This window comes from Salmo trutta, chromosome 13 (assembly GCF_901001165.1).
Source record: "Salmo trutta chromosome 13, fSalTru1.1, whole genome shotgun sequence".
NCBI lineage: Eukaryota > Metazoa > Chordata > Actinopteri > Salmoniformes > Salmonidae > Salmo > Salmo trutta.
This window is the reverse complement of record NC_042969.1, coordinates 53,475,139-53,494,677: the sequence shown is the minus strand read 5'-3', so window position 1 is coordinate 53,494,677 and position 19,539 is coordinate 53,475,139. Positions and strand designations below refer to the sequence as shown.

Genomic DNA, 19,539 nt, shown 5'->3' with positions numbered 1-19,539 from the left:
TTTGTTCAATCAAGTTCATATTTATATCAAAAACCAGCTTTTAACATTAGCATGTGACGTTCAGAAGTAGCATACCCCCCGCAAACTTCCGATGAATTTACTAACAATTTACTAAATTACTCACGATAAACGCTCACAAAAAGCATAACAATTATTTTAAGAATTATAGATACAGAACTCCTCTATGCGCTCGATATGTCCGATTTTAAAATAGCTTTTCGGTGAAAGCACATTTTGCAATATTCTAAGTAGATAGCCCGGCATCACAGGGCTAGCTATTTAGACACCCAGCAAGTTTAGCCTTCACCAAACTCCGATTTACTATTAGAAAAGTTTGATTACCTTTCCTGTTCTTCGTCAGAATGCACTCCCAGGACTTCTACTTCAATAACAAATGTTGGTTTGGTCCAAAATAATCCATAGTTATGTTCCAACAGCGACGTTTTGTTCGTGCGTTCAAGACACTATCCCAATGGTAAATAAGGGTCACGAAGTGCGCGTGACAAAAGATTTCTAAATATTTCATTACCGTACTTCGAAGCATGTCAACCGCTGTTTAAAATCAATTTTTATGCCATTTTTCTCATAAAAAAGCGATAATATTCCGACCGGGAATCTGCAATTAGGTAAACAGCCGAAAGAAAATACAGCACGGGGTCGACTCGGGCACGCGCCTAATTCCTTTGTCCTCTTATCGGCCACTTGGCAAAGGCGATAATGTGTTTCAGCCTGGGGCTGCCTCGTCATCGTTCAGCTTTTTCCCGGGCTCTGAGAGCCTATGGAAGCCGTAGGAAGTGTCACGTTACAGCTAAGATCCCCACTCTTCAATAAACAGAGACAAGAAGAACGACTCCTTGTCAGACAGGCCACTTCCTGCATGAAATTTTCTCAGGTTTTTGCCTGCCATATGAGTTCTGTTATACTCAGACACCATTCAAACAGTTTTAGAAACTTTAGGGTGTTTTCTATCCAAAGCCAATAATTATATGCACATTCTAGTTACTGGGCAGGAGTAGTAACCAGATTAAATCGAGGTACGTTTTTTATCCGGCCGTGTAAATACTGCCCCCTAGCCCTAACAGGTTAATCTAACTGCACTGTCCAATTTAGTGTAGCTATTCCAGTGAAAGAATACCATGCTATTGCTTGAGGAGAGTGCACAATTTTGAACATGAAAAGTTATTAATAAACAAATTAGGCACATTTGGGCAGTCTTGACAATTTTTTTAACAGAAATGCAGTGGTTCATTGGATCAGTCTAAAACTTTGCACATACACTGATGCCATCTAGTGGCCAAAAAATACATTATGGCCTCTCTTGCATTTCAAAGATGGTACAAACAAATTACAAAAGAACGGGTTTTTTTTTCTTTGAAATGCATTCCAGGTGAGTACCTCATAACGCTGGTTGAGAGAATGCCAAGCTGTCATCAAGGAAAAGAGTGGCTACTTGAAGAATGTCAAAAAATATTTGTTACTACATGATTCCATATGTGTTTTTATTGTTTTGATGTCTTCACTATTATTCTACAATGTAGAAAATAGTAAAAATAAAATCCCTTGAATGAGTAGATGTTCCAAAACTTTTGACCGGTAATATACACATTTCTGTATTCCATTTTTCAATAAATAAAAAAAACATGTTTGTTTTCACTTTATCCCCATAATGACAGTGTGTGTAAATGAGTGCTCTTTTTTAAAATTTTGAATTCAGACTGTAAAACAACATTTGGAATAAGTCAAGGGGTATGAATACTTTCTAAAGGCATTGTAGGGCTCCAGTTTCACAGCCAGCCGTGCTCTGTGATCCCCTAACAAAGCAACAGGCTGTAAGCCAGAGTAGGCATGTGTCCTACCCCCACACCCTCTCACAGGGTGACACACCCCTACCCACATGTTAGGTGTGCAGATAAACACACTGCACTAGTATGACAACTTAAATCTGACTCTCCCATGGAGAACAGAATGACAATTTGAACTAAAATAAATAAATAAAAACTGAAACGCTAATTTGGTGTGGCAGTCGAGCACTCAGTCTTTCAACTCCATCCAGTTGGTCCACCTGTGACAGAAGGTCGTGCCCTCCACTAACTGCCCTCTGTCTTCAAGGGTTCCCTCAAAGTTGGACTTGTCATCAACATCAATGGCTGATTCTACCACAGCCTGGTTCTATCACAGTTAATTAGACAGACCGGCCGATAATGTGAGTCGTCAGATAGGCCCGCTGATTTTATTGGCACCTTGCATCTGTGACTCCACATTGTTTGAAAACTTTTTTTTGGGGGGGGGGGGGGGGGGGACACCATCGAAATTCACCATTGGACAGACGCCTGGTGCCTTGGGGGACTCGGCTCTCTATTCAGACCTCCCTTTCTCTCGCTCCCTCACTCTCTTTCTGCCTCCCTGTTGCGCTTCAGAGGGCCAGATGGAAGGCGAAGAAGGGGAGAGGAAGGGGGAGGAGAGAGGGGGTGAAGAGAGACAGATATGGGCAGAAGGTCACCAAAGGAAGGGGATGAGGACAGGACACACGTGAATTCAGGTGAGTACACAGGAGGAGATCCTCTATGTAACGTTAGAATCAGGATGACTAAAATCACCAAATAAATACATTCAAGTTCTGTATAGCAGGGGGTAGCAGGTTACCCTCATCAACTCATGTTTCCCGATGAATACGAGTTTTAGTAATGAGTGATTAACATGGAAAGAACTGACCCCGATGAATAACCCATGGCCATGCATCATCACATAGAAAAGGTATACCTATAAAACCTACCCACCACGTCAGCCATACACATCACAACAGCTAGGCCAATGTAGGGACCATAACCACTTTCACTACCAGGCCAATCTAGTTTCCTCATGCATTACAAAAGCACTCCACTGAAACATGGTGATGTAGGCTATCCATGTTACGGTCTGATACAGCCAGTAATATACAACCATTTAATAGATGCTGGATAGGAGTAAAGCAACAGCAGCCATCTTAGAAAGCATTGCGTTAGAAGTTCCCTCAGATGACAAATTAGGTTAACTTAGTTTAGCAAAGTCATTAACACTGCTGTACTTCAGCCATGCATGGAGACAGACTGGCTGTTGGAGAGAGGCAGGCATAAGGTTAATGAGGCCCAGAAGGGGGGGTGGGGGGGAAGAGAACCCCCCTATTGTCAGGGGGCGAGAACGAGAGAAAGAAAGAGGGATGGAGTCGGAGCATAGGAGAATCAATGCTGGAGCAGAAGGCGGCTATGCAGTGGAGACACGGGGGGTATGGCGCCATTGTGTCGACTGGGTCACAGTGGAAAGGGGAGCACCGGGGGATCTGGGCTGGGGGCTTGGCCCAAGAGGAGCGGGGTTGAAAAGGAGCACACTAACGTCTCAGAGTCTTAAACTCAACGAAAAGTCTTAGATAACAAAGAAACGGAGACAGTGAAAGAGTGAGAAAGCGAAAGCGCATACACTGGTCTAGCCAAACTAAAGCAAAGCAAATCAAACAAACAGGGCATTTGTCTGAACAATGATGGATTTTATACACTAACATGACATTTGTTTTAAATTCAGAAATATGGAAAACATTCAATTCACAGAATGCTGTGTTATTGGAGGCTTATGCAGTGTACATTAAACTGTGTGTACACACACACGGTGGCCATGGTGGAATGTCAGCCTGATGATTTGTTTACCTTGACGTGATGTCCCTCCACGTAACGCGTGGCGTCCCTGAAGAGGCGGTACATGACAAAGCCCTGGGGATCGATGCTGTCAATCAGAGGGTACGCCGTCTGGTGAGAGGACCCGCATCACATCACAACCTCACACAGCATTGACATGCTAGATGCTTCTGCATATGCATGATGGCCATCGGTTACATGGCTAGAGTTGGGCTGAGGATTGGCTCAGACCTTTGATTGTTTTGCATGGGGTCTAGCTTCCTGGTTACGACTCATAAAAGCCCACTTAAAATCTCTTCGCATTAGAAAATCTGAAGTAACAGCTTCTCATAGTACTATATGGTTTAGTCAGCACTAATGCAGTGGGTAGGTGGAGAATACGTGTGCCAATGTGAAGCACAGGAAACTTTGATGGGTTAATGATCCATACTCCGTAGGGCAATCTGCAGCTAGCAGCGTTACAGACAGACTTCAGTTTGACTTGGCACAGTCACTGCTGCAGGTCAACACAACACTGACCTTCACCGAGAGAAAACAAAACAGTCCACATCTAAAAAAGGGGCCAATTAGACCTTGAGCGGAGCATGGCTCATTTGCATATACATGTTGCCATGAATAAAAGGGGCATTTGGAGCCCAAAAGGAAACCCATTCTGAATTCGCCTGTCGGCCAAGACGTAGGTTATTAGGACAAACAATAGGGGCGAGGCGTATTGGTGCCAAAACAACAAAAAGTCAAAACGCAACAACACTAGGGATGTTGTTTGAGATCAAGAATCAGTGAGAGTTTGGAGTGGCATAACACATTCAAACGTCATGGATTTGTTTTGAGGTGACCATTAGAACAAACGTCTACAGGGGAATCGAGGTGCTGACAGGTGCAGTCACAACAAACTTTCTAAGCTTCACCCAGCGGTAAGAGCGGCCCTGATTGGCTGTGGTGGAGGGAAGCTGTGGCAGGTGGTTGTTAGGTAAGTGAGGCAGGCAGGTCTACGCCTTAACCAATCCAAAATGCTTCTTCACTGAAATGTGACATATGGTAGCAGTTAATGATTTGTCCGTTGCGACACCTATAGAATTGCAGTGTTGATTGGCACGAGACAAGTTCAGAAAAAGGTACAAAAGGGTGAGTGGGGGATTTAAGGGAAATTCTGTCTCAAAGAAGACTATTTGTCAACATAGGACTTGCAAAGTTTTACTTGAAACAATGACGGTACAATAACACTGTGACAAGATCTTGTAAAAGTCGTCATTGGCCCGTGCCAGAACAGCGTTCAAACCCTCGTGTTGCAGAGTGATGTCACTCACCATGCCTGTTTCTGCAGTAAAGATCACTATCTCGTAGAGAGGGGCTAGCTGCTGGAACAGGTAGTCGATGCCTGGCCTCTTCTTGAAGCGCCAGCCTGTAGCCAGCTGTGGGGAGAACAAACCAGTCCACTTCACATGCATAAAGACATACTAACTACTCCCAACTACAATGGGATACGTGTATTATGGCTGGAATACTCACTGAAAACTATCCACAAAAATAGTCAGTGAATAATCAATTTAAAAATCAGTTTATTATGTTATAGAGCATCTTTTGAGAGCCACTATCCAATCCACAAATACCCAATGAATGATTGACTCAGTTTGTCGTCACGTTATCAAGTGGTATATTCACAGGTACACATTTTTTGCTTTTTCCACGGCCTAAATTGAGCAGCTTATGGCAGATGAAGCGTTTGGATGACCTCTTGGGCCACTTGTAGTCTTTTCATCAGAAATCAAAGCCTGTGCAGGGCCGCCAGGTGGCTGACTGCTGGTGTCGGGTTACGTCCACACCTCACCTGTCTATGCACGCGCCACTCGTAGGGGGGAGTCATAGGGGGAGGGAGCATGATACCACTCAGGGAAGGACGAGTAGGTAGTGTCTCAGGTAGGAGGGTCTCAGCTAGGAGGGGCAGGTGGTGTTAGAGTAGGGGTTGGGACAGGCTTTGAGGTGGCCAGGTGGAAGCCACAGGTAATGGGATGGTCTTTAGAGATAGTGGAGGTAAACAGGTGGTGGGCCCCCAGCGACCCACAGGCCAGATGGCCGCCCGCCACACACAGAGGGACGGGGGAGGCCGAGGTAAAATCCTAAGTAAACAAATAAAAAAAACGATTCTACTTATGAATGATTAATGTACAATCAAACCCAAGGAATGAGACGATACATGTTTTATCTTGTTGTGTTCTTGGCGATACTGAGAGAAGGCATCCAGGTCACCCAGCCAGTCACTGGTACCAGGAGGCCAGGGTGAGGTGCTGGGTGAGAGGTACGTACCGACCACTCGGGGTGCAGCAGGACGTCTGTGAGCTCCAGGACCAGGGTGTAGGGAGGCTGGTAGTAGGGCTCCCTCAGGGGGTCAGGAAGCAGCTTGGGGCTTGTGGGCTCAATGATCATCTGGGGACGCACAGATATGACGTCGTCACACAACTATACAAAAACACGATTCTGCAGTGGGAGGAACAAGTGACACATCAGAACTATGTGGGTCAATTGACAACAGCCAAGCTCCAATAAAAAAAAAGTATGCAATTTGTATTTTGTGGTGAACGAGGCCTATCCCTTTAATACTTGAGGTCCTTCATAAGGGTGTTTTTCCTAAGAGTTGAAGACTAGTCTAATGTCAACATGGTCACAAGCAAGTTGCAGTAAAACACACGGAGGCCATCACTCCCGGCTCGCAGGAGGAGTAAAATTGGAGGGGATTGTATTTGGCTGCAGGAGCGTTAAAAGATGGTGGTCTGCTTCCTTATTTCGTTTGTTGGCTCTTAGCTGGCCTTATCACTGCAAACCCCAGAAAACCAGAATCCTATAAGAACCAGCTGCAAGAGGGAGATGGGACGCGTGGAAGAGAGAACTGACATGTTCAAGAGACCAGGGAGGAGAGGGTGTGTGTGTTGTCAATATGCAGGGTGGAAAAAGGGTGGGCGTTCGTGTGTACACACACACACGAAGGAGACAGGGGGCTGTTCACGCTCCATTGAAGAGATCAAAGCGCTATGAGGGAGATGGATTTTGGTGTGTGTGTGTAGGGGTGGGGGGTTTAACTGAACAGCAGCTGCAGGCCCATGCAGAGAGGCCTTCCTGCTCTAAGCAGTCTGGCTGCACCTGCCTCTGCTTCAGTAAAGACAGACAAGCAGCCTAACATGGCTCCCAGTGTAAAAATCCCAATCCAGCGGTTAACCCAGGGGTTTAGTGGACAAGGACCTTCTATTCTACCACCCTGAACCAGCCACAGGAGGAAAAGGCTGACTAGATCAGCCACATAGCACATACTACCAACTGTAGAGTGGAGCCATCCACTGATCAGGTTACATTAAACAGCAGGAGTGGCAAAGGCCGTTTTAACCGTCTTGTGTTCGTTTATCATCACCCACCTGTCTGTAGTCTTGGAAATACTTCAACGTCCTTCTCAACTGCTGGATAACCGGTGCGTCTGTAAGAGAGATCAGCTATAAACAGTGTGGAGTGAGCATCGTTTCTCAACACGCCATACTCAAGACTGAACACTGAGCCTAAGGGGAGTTGTGGTGCATGCATGTATAGGACATAGGAGTTATTGAGCATCTCAAGCCAACTCCGTTGTTGGTAGACTGTACATAGCTGTAGTCCTAATGAATTACATTTTTAAAAAAGGGGGCAATCAGCAGTTTCTACATACACTGAACCAAAATATAAAATATGTAAAGTGTTGGTCCCATGTACTGACATTTTTTTTTAAATCAAAGAAAATGTTCCATACACACAAAGCTTATTTCTCTGAAATTTGGTGCACAAATTTGTTTACATCTCTGTTAGTGAGCATTTCTCCTTTGCCAAGATAATCCATCCACCTCACAGATGTGGTATATCAAGAAGCTGACTAGACAGCATGATCATTACACAAGTGCACCTTGAACTGGGGACAATAAAAGGCCACTAAAATGTGCATTTGTCACAAAACACAATGCCACAGATGTCTCAGGTTGAGGGAGCGTGCAGTTGGCATGCTGATTGCAGGAATGTCCACCAGAGCTATTTCTGGAGAATTGAAAGTTAATTTCTCTGCCATAAGCCGCCTCCAACGTCATTTTAGAGAATTTGGCAGTATGTCCAACCGGCCTCACATGTGACCACATGTGGGCGAGCGGTTTGCTGATGTCAATGTTGTGAACAGAGTGTCCCATGATGGCAAGTGGGGTTATGGTATTGGCATGCATAAGCTATGGACAAGAACACAATAGCATTTGATCAATGGCAATTTGAATGCACAAAAATACAGTGACGAGATCCTGAGGCCCATTTCTTTTAAGTATCTGTTACCAACAGATTTGTATTTATTTATTTACCTAGGCAAGTCAGTTAAGAACAAATTCTTATTTACAATGACGACTTACACCGGCCAAACCCAGACAACGCTGGGCCAGTTCTGCGCCACCCTATGGGACTAACAATCACAGCCGGTTGTTGTGATACAGCCTGGATTCGAACCAGGGTGTCTGTAGTGACGCGTCTAGCATGGAGATGCAGTGCCTTAGACCGCTGCGCCACTCGGGAGCCCAGGGGGTGTTACCCAGTCATGTGAAATCCGTAGATTAGGGCATAATGAATTTTTTTTTAATTGACTGATTTCCTCATATGAACTGAAACTCAGTTAAAGTCTATGAAATCGATGCGTTTATATTTGTTCAGTATACATTTAGACAAATTAATATATACCCATTGATTATTGAAGAATATAACAAATACGTCATGAGCTTAGTTCAGTCATTTCCCATCAGAATCTAAAATAAGCTTGTTTTACTCCAATGTTTGTAAACAAAATCTAAAACATGGTTAAAACTATAATTTTAATAACATGGATGGTTAGTCCTCGCATCCATAGCTGAATTTGAGAGTGGTTCAATTTCTCCAGCTTTTTAAACGAACCAGGGAGACCGCTTTATTGTTTCTACAGCTGATTGCCGCTTTAAGAAAGGCATCTCTGTAGGGGACCACAGCATTGGTCCCAACAGATAACATCTCAGCAATTTGATGGCAGATGCTCCTAGGCTAGTTCTCCACTCAGCTAAAGCATGCAGCCAGGGGCCTCTGGGATGTGAAGTCCTTTGGGACAGAGACAGAGTGAGAGAGATGGAGTGGCTCTCTATGGGCCTATAGCATCCGGACAGTGTGTATAACCAGGCAGGCCCCTCTGGGTCCCCCAGCCGAGTAATAGCAGGCCTGGGAGTGGGTGAGCTGGTGAAACCCCCCCTACCCCTCCGGCCTGCCTGCGTATGTGTGTTTTATAAGGCCTGGGCGGAACATACTCTTCCAGAGAGCGTGGGACTGTGACCGGCCCTGTTGACAAACCTCTCCCCTGGGAAAGCAGAGCCAAGCCAGGCTGGGGGTGGGTGGTGATCGTTACAACCCCCTGGAGAGGGACGGGGGTTGCCGAGGAGTGTGTATGCATGCGAGTACGTGTGCACAAAATGTGTAATACGTTCGTGTCTGTGCGCGTGCCCCTGTGTTTGTGCCTCAGAGTCACTGTGAGGATAGGACGGATCAAGGCACGCTTTTATGGTAATAAAAGGGGCTGGGGGTTAGTAGTGGTGGGATGAGATTGAAAGGAGGATGACAGGTAAAGGATGGTGACGAGATTAATGTGTCAGCCAGGCCACAGTGGGTCCTCCAATGATGTGAGAGGTGGGGAAGCTACCTCTAAGGGGCAAAGGATCTAGCCATATAGTCAGGGACATAGGCATTCCATTTTCTCCGTTGGTAACTGTTGGATGTCATAGTGACTGTGATCACATTAACTCCCATTATGGCAAAAACAGTTGGGACTGACATCGACTCTGAAAGGAAGACCGTTACAAACTAAAAAACAAAGGCTCCCAGAAAAGAAGGCTTTGACAAGCAGCAGAGCACTCTGGTCAGGCAGCCTCTTGTCCTAACCTTGTTTGCCGATGTAATAGAGGCAGGCCATTGCGGCCAGTGGAAAGGCTACGTTGCTCTCGGAAGGGATGTCCATTTAAACAGGCAAGAAGTAGGGAGGGAACAAGGGAGGAAGGGCGAGAAAGATCGATGGCCGTGCCTCCGGACACAACAAAGGCCTCCTTTAATCCACGACCGGGGGGGCATATGCTCCGCTAGTTTGCTTAAGGCCATTATTACTCAATTGCCTTTCTTCTCCCTGTTCTTTTATTTGGGGGGGGGGGGGGGGGGGGGGGGGGGGGGCTCTTGCTTTTCTTTTTCTCTTTTGGCCCGCGCTGTCAATCGCTTCTTTCTTGGGCCGTGACAAACAGTCGTCCGACCTCGCTCTTTGCGGTGGGGCTCTATTAGAGTATCTGTTTAGGGACATATGCTATTGGTTGGGCCGGTAGGTGTAGGAGGCAGGCTGGATTGGTTAGTTTGTTTGTTTGTTTGGAGCACTGGTGGTCTCTATCCTCCTAGGGGCTGTAAGTCTGTCAGAGTGAGCAAACATGGAGGTCGTACAGAACGGCCCCTCATCAAGTCAAAGCCAAATACCGGCTCTGAGGATCCTAGCTGCAGGATACTAACTGGGACACATGGGAGGATGAATGATGTGATAAAATGGACCGAAAGATGTCTTCCAAGTCTTGATACGCCTCCAAAAATTACAAGTCAGTTATTTAAGCCTAATAATAGTGCTTGAAGAGAAATGCATTCTCTCCCTCTAAAACATCTGGTGTGTGTACTGATTGATTCCATACTGCATCAAGACCGTTTAATAGACCCACAGTACACACTAGAAAGCAACAACTTCCAACCTCAGTGAGTACTTTAAAAGCAGTCCTGCACTTGTTACACCCCAGTGTGACCTCAACAGCGTGGTCTTTGGGGAGGTCATCACCACCACAGCGTCCAACGCTCCTCCGCATAACGCCCCTGGCTCTGAATACCATCACTTGGCATGGCGACACAGATCTGGCGAGCACGCCTGACCTCATCGCCCCAGGTCCCTGAGGACCCATCCAGCGGAGGCGTCCAGGCTGCCCCCCACCCCAATCCCCCCCACTAGCCTTCTGCCACTTGGGGTGGAGGGGCGCGTGGGCAGGGGGCTCGAATGCTCCCTCTACGCTCCCCCGTGGGCCCCTTAGACCGTCAATGGCCTTCATTAGGGGTATTGAACACTGTGGGTGCATCAGGGCTGGCCAATAACAGCAGCAGCCGAAGCAGCACTCTGGATACTGACGGAAATAAAGGGACGCAGCAGCAGTGCCAGATAGAGACAGGACTTTGGGGAGCGTGACAGCGTGAAGAATTAATGAAGCAATTATTGGTATAACAGGGTGATTGTTATGCGTTTATAAAATCAACACTTCTGGAAAGGGCCACAGCTGTCCCCGGCATTAGCATAGCTTTGAAGCAGGGAGGGGAGGCACCTCGCGACTCAGTCCCCCTGCTCTGTCATTTCAACAGCAGAGCCAGTCCTAGGAGAACACTACACATTCCCTTTGAGCTCCACACTGGCCAAACGTGCACTCAGAGGGGAGAGAGGATGTCAATCAAAATACCAATGAAACACACACAGCTAGGACTACAAATCTATTGGGGAAACCAATGGGTTTTAATACTATTAAATTTAAATGGAGAGAAACAATCAAATGGCCAATTTCCTGTGTCGGTCTGATCATGAGGCCCTTTTCACCAGGTTGTCAGCCTGGCAGTTTATAGGGATGACAGAGGCATATGGGGGGGGGCAGTTGGCATTGCCTGTACGTTGCAAGGTGGCATTTCTCAGTGGGTTGATTGATCATACGCCCACCTTCCTGCCCGTCGTCCTAGGCTGACGACAGAACAGGCAAGCCGGGCTCATCTGGATCACTGTCAGTGAATGGGTGGTCAAGTTGTAAACGTGGTATGGATATGTTAGGTATTAGAATGCTAGAGGTCTGCCTGAGGGGGCAAACAAACAGCACCTTTTTATTGAGAAATCTAAGGTGAACCTAAATGAGGCGAAGACTTCACAAGTTAACCACCAACAGCTGTCTGAACCTTGTTATTCCATGTTTACATAGCCTTTGCATCAGCTATAAAAGATTACATCAGTTATGTGAATCGAGATCCATTTACAGCCCAGGACCAGATTTATGGGAAGGCAGAGGTGTGCCAAAAGCCTCGGAGACCAAGGGGGCATTAATAAAACGCTCATCTCTAAGCTAACTCAACTTTGAGAAAAGAAAACCTCTCCAAAATACCATAGGGACTCAGTCGTTGAGGAAACAAAAAAGGAAAACAACTCACCGTTATCAAACTCATCTGGAATCTGTAAAAGACAGAAGGAAGGTGAGAAATAGTCCACTTCACAGGCTTGTGTATGCCAGGTCAGTGTCAGATGGTACTGTTGACAGAACTTGACATGAATTACACTACGGCCTAATGCATAAGGTAAATAACGTGACATTTTGTGGTTGTGTTGACGTTCAAATGTCAGTGTCAGCTGTTGGTGTTTAGGTCCAAATAGCCACAACACCTCTCAAATACTACAGAATATTCCTTTATTGAAGTCGATAGCCTTCCAGGTTAGTTAGCATTTCATCTCTCTATGCATCAACACCAGGGGTAGGCAAATAGATTCAGACGCAGGTTGATTTCTCAGTGCAAATGGTCGAAGGGGCCACTCACATTCTACTCTCCACACAGATGCTGGGCTGTCCAGGCATTGTGCACTGTGTAGTAGTGTCCAGTATATATTTTTTTAATTTAACTAAGCAAGTCAGTTAAGAACAAATTCTTATTTACAATGGACGGCCTAACCCGGACGACGCTGGGCCAACTGTGCCGCCTGATCATGGCCGGTTGTGATACAGCCTGGAATCAAACCAGGGTCTGTAGTGACACCTCTAGCACTGAGATTCAGTGCCTTAGACCGCTGCCCCACTCAGGAGCCCTGTTGCTTGTCTCTGTGCGTTACGTGCTGTCATGCCTACGTGTTAGACCTGGCCCCTCCCTCACGGTGACACTCTCCAGCCCACCAATTCATCTCTCAGCTGATGAATATTCAGCTGCATCTGCCAGCAGGTCCCTGGCCCGGCCCACCTGGGGGTCTGCCTGCCCAAGACAGGCAGAAGGCAGACAGAGAGAGAGAGAGCCAGCCGGGGGTCGAGTGGGACACCACATGCTGCACGCTTGAGCCACTACATGGGAACCGAGGGGGTAGGCTGGAGCTGTTTCATCCCCCTCAACACCCCTCCCTCCCTATCAAGGCTGTCCTGAATGTGTTGCAGTGGTTGAAGAGACACTGCTCAACTACGCTCTCTGCTGCCTGTGCATGGTTATGAACTTTCCTTATATAACGTAGATCATTTGATCAGTGACAGTTCACTGTGTTGGTCATTACTGCGTCGGGGTAGGCCGACACCTCTAGCACTGAGATTCAGTGCTAGAGCTGTCACTACAGACCCTGGTTCGATTCCAGTCTATCACAACTGGCCGTGATCGGGCTGCGCACAATTGGCCCAGCGTCATCCGGGTTAGGGTTTGGCCTGGCTAGGACCCCATGTCCCTTAATGTTGATGTGGTTGATACTGACAAGAAGCACATGGCTGTGCTCTTTAAATCAGCACTTTATTAAGTCAGGATTCCTTTTGGTCTCAGCCATGCCTCCTTGCCCATCCAACATTTCCTCATCTCCCACCCCTTCTATCGACTATCCCCGATGCTTCTCCCTCTTTTCCCCTGCCCCGCTACAAAGTTCCTCCTTGCAGGAAGTCACTGAGTCCGAGGTGCTAAAGGAGCTCCTTAAACTTGACCCCCAAAAAACATCTGGGTCAGATGGTTTAGACCCTTTCTTTAAGGTTGCTGCCTCTACCATCGCCAAGCCCCTCTCCTTTCTGGGGAGGTTCCCATTGATTGGAAGGCAGCCACAGTTCATCCTTTATTTCAAGGGGGAGATCAAGCTGATCCTAACTGTTATAGGCCAATTTCTATTCTGCCCCGTTTATCAAAAGTGTTGGAAAAACATGTCAATAATCCTCTGACTGGCTTTCTTATGTCTATTGTATTCTCTCGGGTATGCAATCTGGTTTCCGCTCAGGTTATGGACGCGTCACTGCAACCTTAAAGGTCCTAAATGATGTCACCATTGCCCTTGATTCTAAGTAACATTGTGCTGCTATTTTTATTGACTTGGCCAAAGCTTTTGATACGGTAGACTATTCCATTCTTGTGGGCCGGCTAAGGAGTATTGGTGTCTGAGGGGTCTTCGCCCTGGTTTGCTAACTACACCTCAGAGTGCAGTGTATAAAGTCAGCAAATCTGCTGTCTCAGCCACAGCCTGTCACCAAGGGAGTACCCCAAGGCTCAATCCTAGGCCCCCCCGATCTTTTCAATTTACATCACCAACATAGCTTAGGCAGTAGGAATTTCTCTCATCCATTTATATGCAGATGATACAGTCTTATACTCAGCTGGCCCCTCCCAGGATTTTGTGTTAAATGCTCTACAACAAGGCTTTCTAAGTGTTGAACAAGCTTTCTCTGCCCTTAACCTTGTTCTGAACACCTCCAAAACAAAGGTCATGTGGTTTTGTAAGAAGAATGCCCCTCTCCCACAGGTGTCATTACTACCTCTGAGGGTTTAGACCTTGAGGTAGTCACCTCATAGAAGTACTTGGGAGTATGGCTAGACGGTGCACTGTCCTTCTCTCAGCACATATCAAAGCTGCTGAATAAAGTTAAATCTAGACTTGGTTTCCTCTATCGTAATCGCTCCTCTTTCACCCCAGCTGCCAAACTAAGCCTGAGTCAGATGACCATCCTACCCATGCTAGATTACGGAGAAGTAATTTATAGATCGGCAGGTAAGGGTGCTCTCGACCGGCTAGATGTTCTTTACCATTCGGCCATCAGATTTGCCACCAATGCTCCTTATAGGACACATCACTGCACTCTATTCTCCTCTGTAAACTGGTATCTCTTTATTCCCGTTGCAAGACCCACTGGTTGATACTGGTTTATAAAACCCTCTTAGACCTCACTCCCCCTTATCTGAGATATCTACTGCAACCCTCATCTACTGCAGCCCTCATCCTCCACATACAACATCCGTTCTGCCAGTCACATTCTGTTAAATGTCCCCAAAGCACACACATCCCTGGGTCGCTCTTTTCAGTTCGCTGCAGCTAGCGACTGGAACGAGCTGCAACAAAAACACAAACTGGACAGTTTTATCTCTTCTTCCAAAGACTCAATCACAGACACTGACAGTTGTGGCTGCTTTGTGTGATGTATTGTTGTCTTTACCTTCTTGACCTTTGTGCTGTTGACTGTGCCCAATAATGTTTGTACCATGTTGTTGTTGTGTTGTGACCAAGCTGTGTTGTCATGTGTTGCTGCCTTGCTATGTTGTCTTAGGTCTCGTGTGTTGTGTTGTCTCTCTTGTTGTGATGTGTTTTGTCCTATATTTATATTGTATTTAGTTATTTATTTTAATCCCAGGCCCCCGTCCTCGCAGGAGGCCTTTTGGTAAATAAGAATGTGTTCTTAAGTGACTTGCCTAGTTAAATAAAGGTTAAATTAACAAAAGATAACAGCTGATAAAGCACACTGCCTATCAGATTAGTTTCATAATGTGCCAGGTAAACCTGTATATTAGGGCAAAGGTAAGGGGATGGGCCAGTGTGGCTCTGTAATGAGAATGAAATAGGCCTAGAGTTGTTTTAAGAGGCTCGCCCCCAGATTCCAAGGTTGGCTGCTGACAGAATTTTTGGAATGCGACGGAAACGGATCTCCTTCATCAGCGCCATTTGCATAGACTATGTACAGCCCTTAAGATGTACTTTGCTGGCAGACAACCTTGGAATCGGGTGCTATCCTCTTAAAAAACACTAGACATCTCAGTCAGAGATAAGCTTATGCTTAGAAAAGGAAGGCAGGTAAATGACTGAGTCGTATCGTCTAGTACAGTGTCCAGCATCGCCGGTCTCCTTTCCTAAACCAATAGTGTCACGTAAGCTAGTCAGGGTTCAGGAAATTTGTTGAAATTCATGAAAAAAATCATGAATTAATTGATCTTATTTCAGTGCCCTGTCTCAGATATAATTTGCCTAATTAATTTAATTGCATGATAGTCATGGTTAATCTCAAAGCGCTAAATATGGAACTATAAAAACACAATCTTGCTAGAACAGATTGGTTTAATGGGCAAAACATCGCTCTCAAGAACCACTTCTTATAACACAGAGCAGTGAATTAACTTATAACAAGACTTGGGTCTTCCAAATTGGACTTTCAGAGGAAGTTGACAGGGTACGAGGTGTGCGAATGCTCATTTAGGGGTAATTCACACCTCGTCACAACAATGGGGCAGAGGCCCGGGAGACCAGGGGCAGGCCCTGTTCCCAAACCAGCTACAGGATGGCCATGGGAACTCTCACCAGACAGAGGTGGCCACTCATTGATCTGAGAGATGAAAATAGTTCCCACACTAATAGCCGTGTACAATATGGATGCATGAGAACATAGACCCTCACAGCAACACACTGGTGAGGGGCAAATCCCATTATAAGAGATGTTGCTCTAGCTAGTGAAATGAATGAGAATTGGTTGTCACTACCAAGTTCCAAAATGCACTCATCTGTTATGGAAATGCAGCACAACCTAGTCCAACCTCTAGAGCTGTGGTCATCAAGTCATGATCACTTTTGCAATCAAAAAGCAAGCAGAGATCTACTGCTCAGAATTATATATATATATATATATATATATATATATATATATATATATATATATATATATATATATATATTTTTTTTTTAAAACATGACTTAACATGAACCTAATAAAAACAGTTCTGTAGGCATGAGGTTCGTGCAGTAGGCCTAATACATTGCAGCATAGTGGCTATATGCCTGGCCTACCAATATTGTTCATTTTAGACCATATTATATTTCAAAACTCAAGCTTGGATAAAGTAGATTAGTTGGTGTAGCACTTGCGAGGCACAGCTGAGGATAAATTGAAATCAGCAAATAATTTGCTGGACTGATGGTACCTGCAGCTGATGGTCATGGTGCTTTCCAGACAACTGGGAACTCTTAAAAATAAAAAATCCTAGGCCAAATCAGGACGTCCGTGATCTTCAGGTCGGAAAGTCAGAGCTCTAGAAAGACGTGAGTTTCAAACTTGAAATTCCAAGGTTGATGACCGTTCCAAAAGATTTTCCCCCAGTCGGATCTTGTTTTTTCCCCCGGAGTACCCAGTTGTCTTGAATGCACTGAAGTGGGAGATTTGCGACTTCCCAGTTGTTTTGAACATGGCATTAGTCTAAGCAGAGGTAGACTGACCAGAGAGAGGGGACACCGACTTCCACCTGACGGCGAAACTCGAATTGCACCACATCAGCCTCATGCACAAATTCACGTTCCTATGACCAGATAAAGTGAAATATTCCTTGATATTAAAAGACACGACGAGCTACCCTTGTAGTAGGGACAAGCACTTTTATGTTTTGTAATAGTGTTGAACAAAAACAGTGTTGACAGTGCTGAATAAAAACTTAGACATGAACTCACTCATTAAAACAGCAGCTCTTTGCTGTATTTGACACTCTCTGGTCATTGGCCTCGACTAACAGGGATCCTAATCATTTTTACTTATTTATTTTATACAAGGAATGCCTTGAAGAACGTGATTGACCGGTTGGTGACCACTGCCCTGGAATGACAAAATTGTTCTCATATTCCAGGATAATAGTTTAATCTAATTTGAACAGGGGTAAAAGGGAGCCAAACAGAACCCAATCGAAATTCTACTTGACTGACGAGAAGGCTTTAGATACTGATGTCACTCAGTGCAAAAATGAGTGCCTCCTTATTTTATCCCCCCAGAAACTCAGTGTAGATGACTAGTCATGCCTTTACTAGCATGTTCAGCCTTAGAACCTTGAGGCAACTGCATTAATTCAAAGACAAAAATATGCTGTTGTACAAGACTGGCCTTGAAATATAGCTGCATTAATCTAGCCTTTGCACTCTAACATCGGACAGGTGTTCAAGACCTTAGGCTCCTCTGGTCCCTGACAGGAAGCCATAGAGATGAGAACAGGGTCCAGCTCCTTTTCTCACAGTGACACCCAAACACCTCAAACGAACACAGCTTCTCCAGTCTGAGGGGAACAAGTGTGGGATCCAGCACGCAGAGGCCTGGCACACGCCACTCACAGCAGCCTAACAAGTGTGCCCACAAGTGCCCTTTGAAGTGGGTGATGGGTGAGAAGTGTACTCTTTTAAGTGCCCACCTACCCAAAGTTCCAAACCCAGAGCTCTAACCACTGGCAGAGGGCCACAACTCACAGCAGCCTAACAAGTGTGCCTTTTAAGTGGGAACAAGCTTCAACTGTAAAGTGAACAGCAGGGCATCAGAAGTGAAATAAGTGTGCTCTTTGAAGTGCCCTATTCCCACTGACACAGACCACAATCTCAAGAGGAGTGTGCCCTTTGGTGACTTAGTCTCACTTAAGGCAGGACATGATGGGCAACACTTCATGAGGAAGTGTGCCAGAGCTGTAGAACCACAGACCAGGATATCATCTGACCAAATCCAAAGCGACCACAACCTAAGACTTGGCTGTAGAGCTACTGATGTCACACAGGCAGAATGAACACCTCATTTCCTCCCCACAGAAACTCAAGGGTAGATGACAAGTCAAGTTTTCACTACCACGATCAGCCTTAGAACCTACTGATGAATGCAAAGCCCAAATATGCTGCTGTACAAGATTGCCTTGGTATGCAACTGTCTTAATCTACGTTAGGACTATTCCATTGGACAGGTGGGCCAGACGTTCACGTTAGGCTCTTCTGGTTCCTGAGAGGAAGCCATAGAGATGAGAACAGGGTCCAGCTCCTTCTCTCACAGTGACACCCAAAGACCGCCAATTGACACAGCTCCTCCAGTCTGAGGGGAACAAGTGTGGGATCCAGCACGCAGAGGCCTGGCACACTCCACTCACAACAGCCTGACAAGTGTGCCCTTTGAAGTACATTTACATTAGTAAGATAAGTGTGCTTTTTCAAGTGCACACCTTCCCAAACCCTCACCTCTAACCTGTGGCAGAAGGCCACACATCACGTAAGGCCTACATCCCTCAAATCACAGCAGCCTGAGAAATGTGCCCTTTGATGTGGCCACAGGTATTTAACTATGAAAGACCAAACTAGAGTCTTGGTGATGTAGTGAGCCAAAAGAAGTGTCCATGTTCCCAAACCCACAGCTCTAACCCCTTGCACATATCACAGTTACCTGAGACATATGCCCTACGGAGGACGTTGCCCCCAATCCTGTTCTCATTCCACACAACCTGGCTAAACAAATGCCACTGAAAAATAGACAGTGACCACAAGAGTCATCTCAGCCAACTACAGCATATTCACCTTGCGACAGGCTCCTTTGGTGGCTTTTGGATTATATTTTACCCTTATTATGGGTGTAACTTATAGTAAAATTGTGATACATTGCTGTAAGCACAAAAAAACTTTATATTAGGTAAGTAGCCAGTCATCTCATGTACTATAATAAGGTTTTCATTCAAAACGTGTAAATGGACATCATTCACTCAGAGATTGACAATTCACATCATGAAGGCTGAGCCTTGGAAAGGTGTTCAAGACCTTAGGCTCCTCTGGTCCCTGACAGGAAGCCATAGAGATGAGAACAGGATCTAGCTCCTTTTCTCACAGTGACAACCAATCACCTCAAATGAACACAGCTCCTCCAGTCTGAGGGGAACAAGTGTGGGATCCAGCACGCAGAGGTCTGGCACACGCCACTCACAGCAGCCTGACAAGTGTGCCCTTTGAAGTGAGAGAAGTGTGCTTTTTCAAATGCCCACCTTCCCAACCCCATACCTTCAACCCATGGCA

The 19,539-nt window shown here is 45.8% G+C and overlaps 1 protein-coding gene across 3 annotated transcripts in view; it reads right to left on the bottom strand.

Moving 5' to 3' along the window:
* LOC115206020 (mitochondrial import inner membrane translocase subunit TIM50) overlaps positions 1-19,539 on the bottom strand; it is a 28,029-nt gene that overhangs the window by 6,254 nt on the left and 2,236 nt on the right. Inside the window, exons 4-8 of one of the 3 annotated variants that reach the window (XM_029772544.1) lie at positions 11,922-11,943; positions 7,070-7,128; positions 5,970-6,089; positions 4,973-5,077; positions 3,678-3,776 (exon numbers count right to left, since the gene is read on the bottom strand). In XM_029772544.1, coding sequence (XP_029628404.1) covers positions 3,678-3,776; positions 4,973-5,077; positions 5,970-6,089; positions 7,070-7,128; positions 11,922-11,943 — 405 coding nt within the window. The remainder of the gene's footprint in view (positions 1-3,677; positions 3,777-4,972; positions 5,078-5,969; positions 6,090-7,069; positions 7,129-11,921; positions 11,944-19,539) is intronic. The other 2 variants (XM_029772545.1, XM_029772546.1) reach the window with 2 other exon arrangements.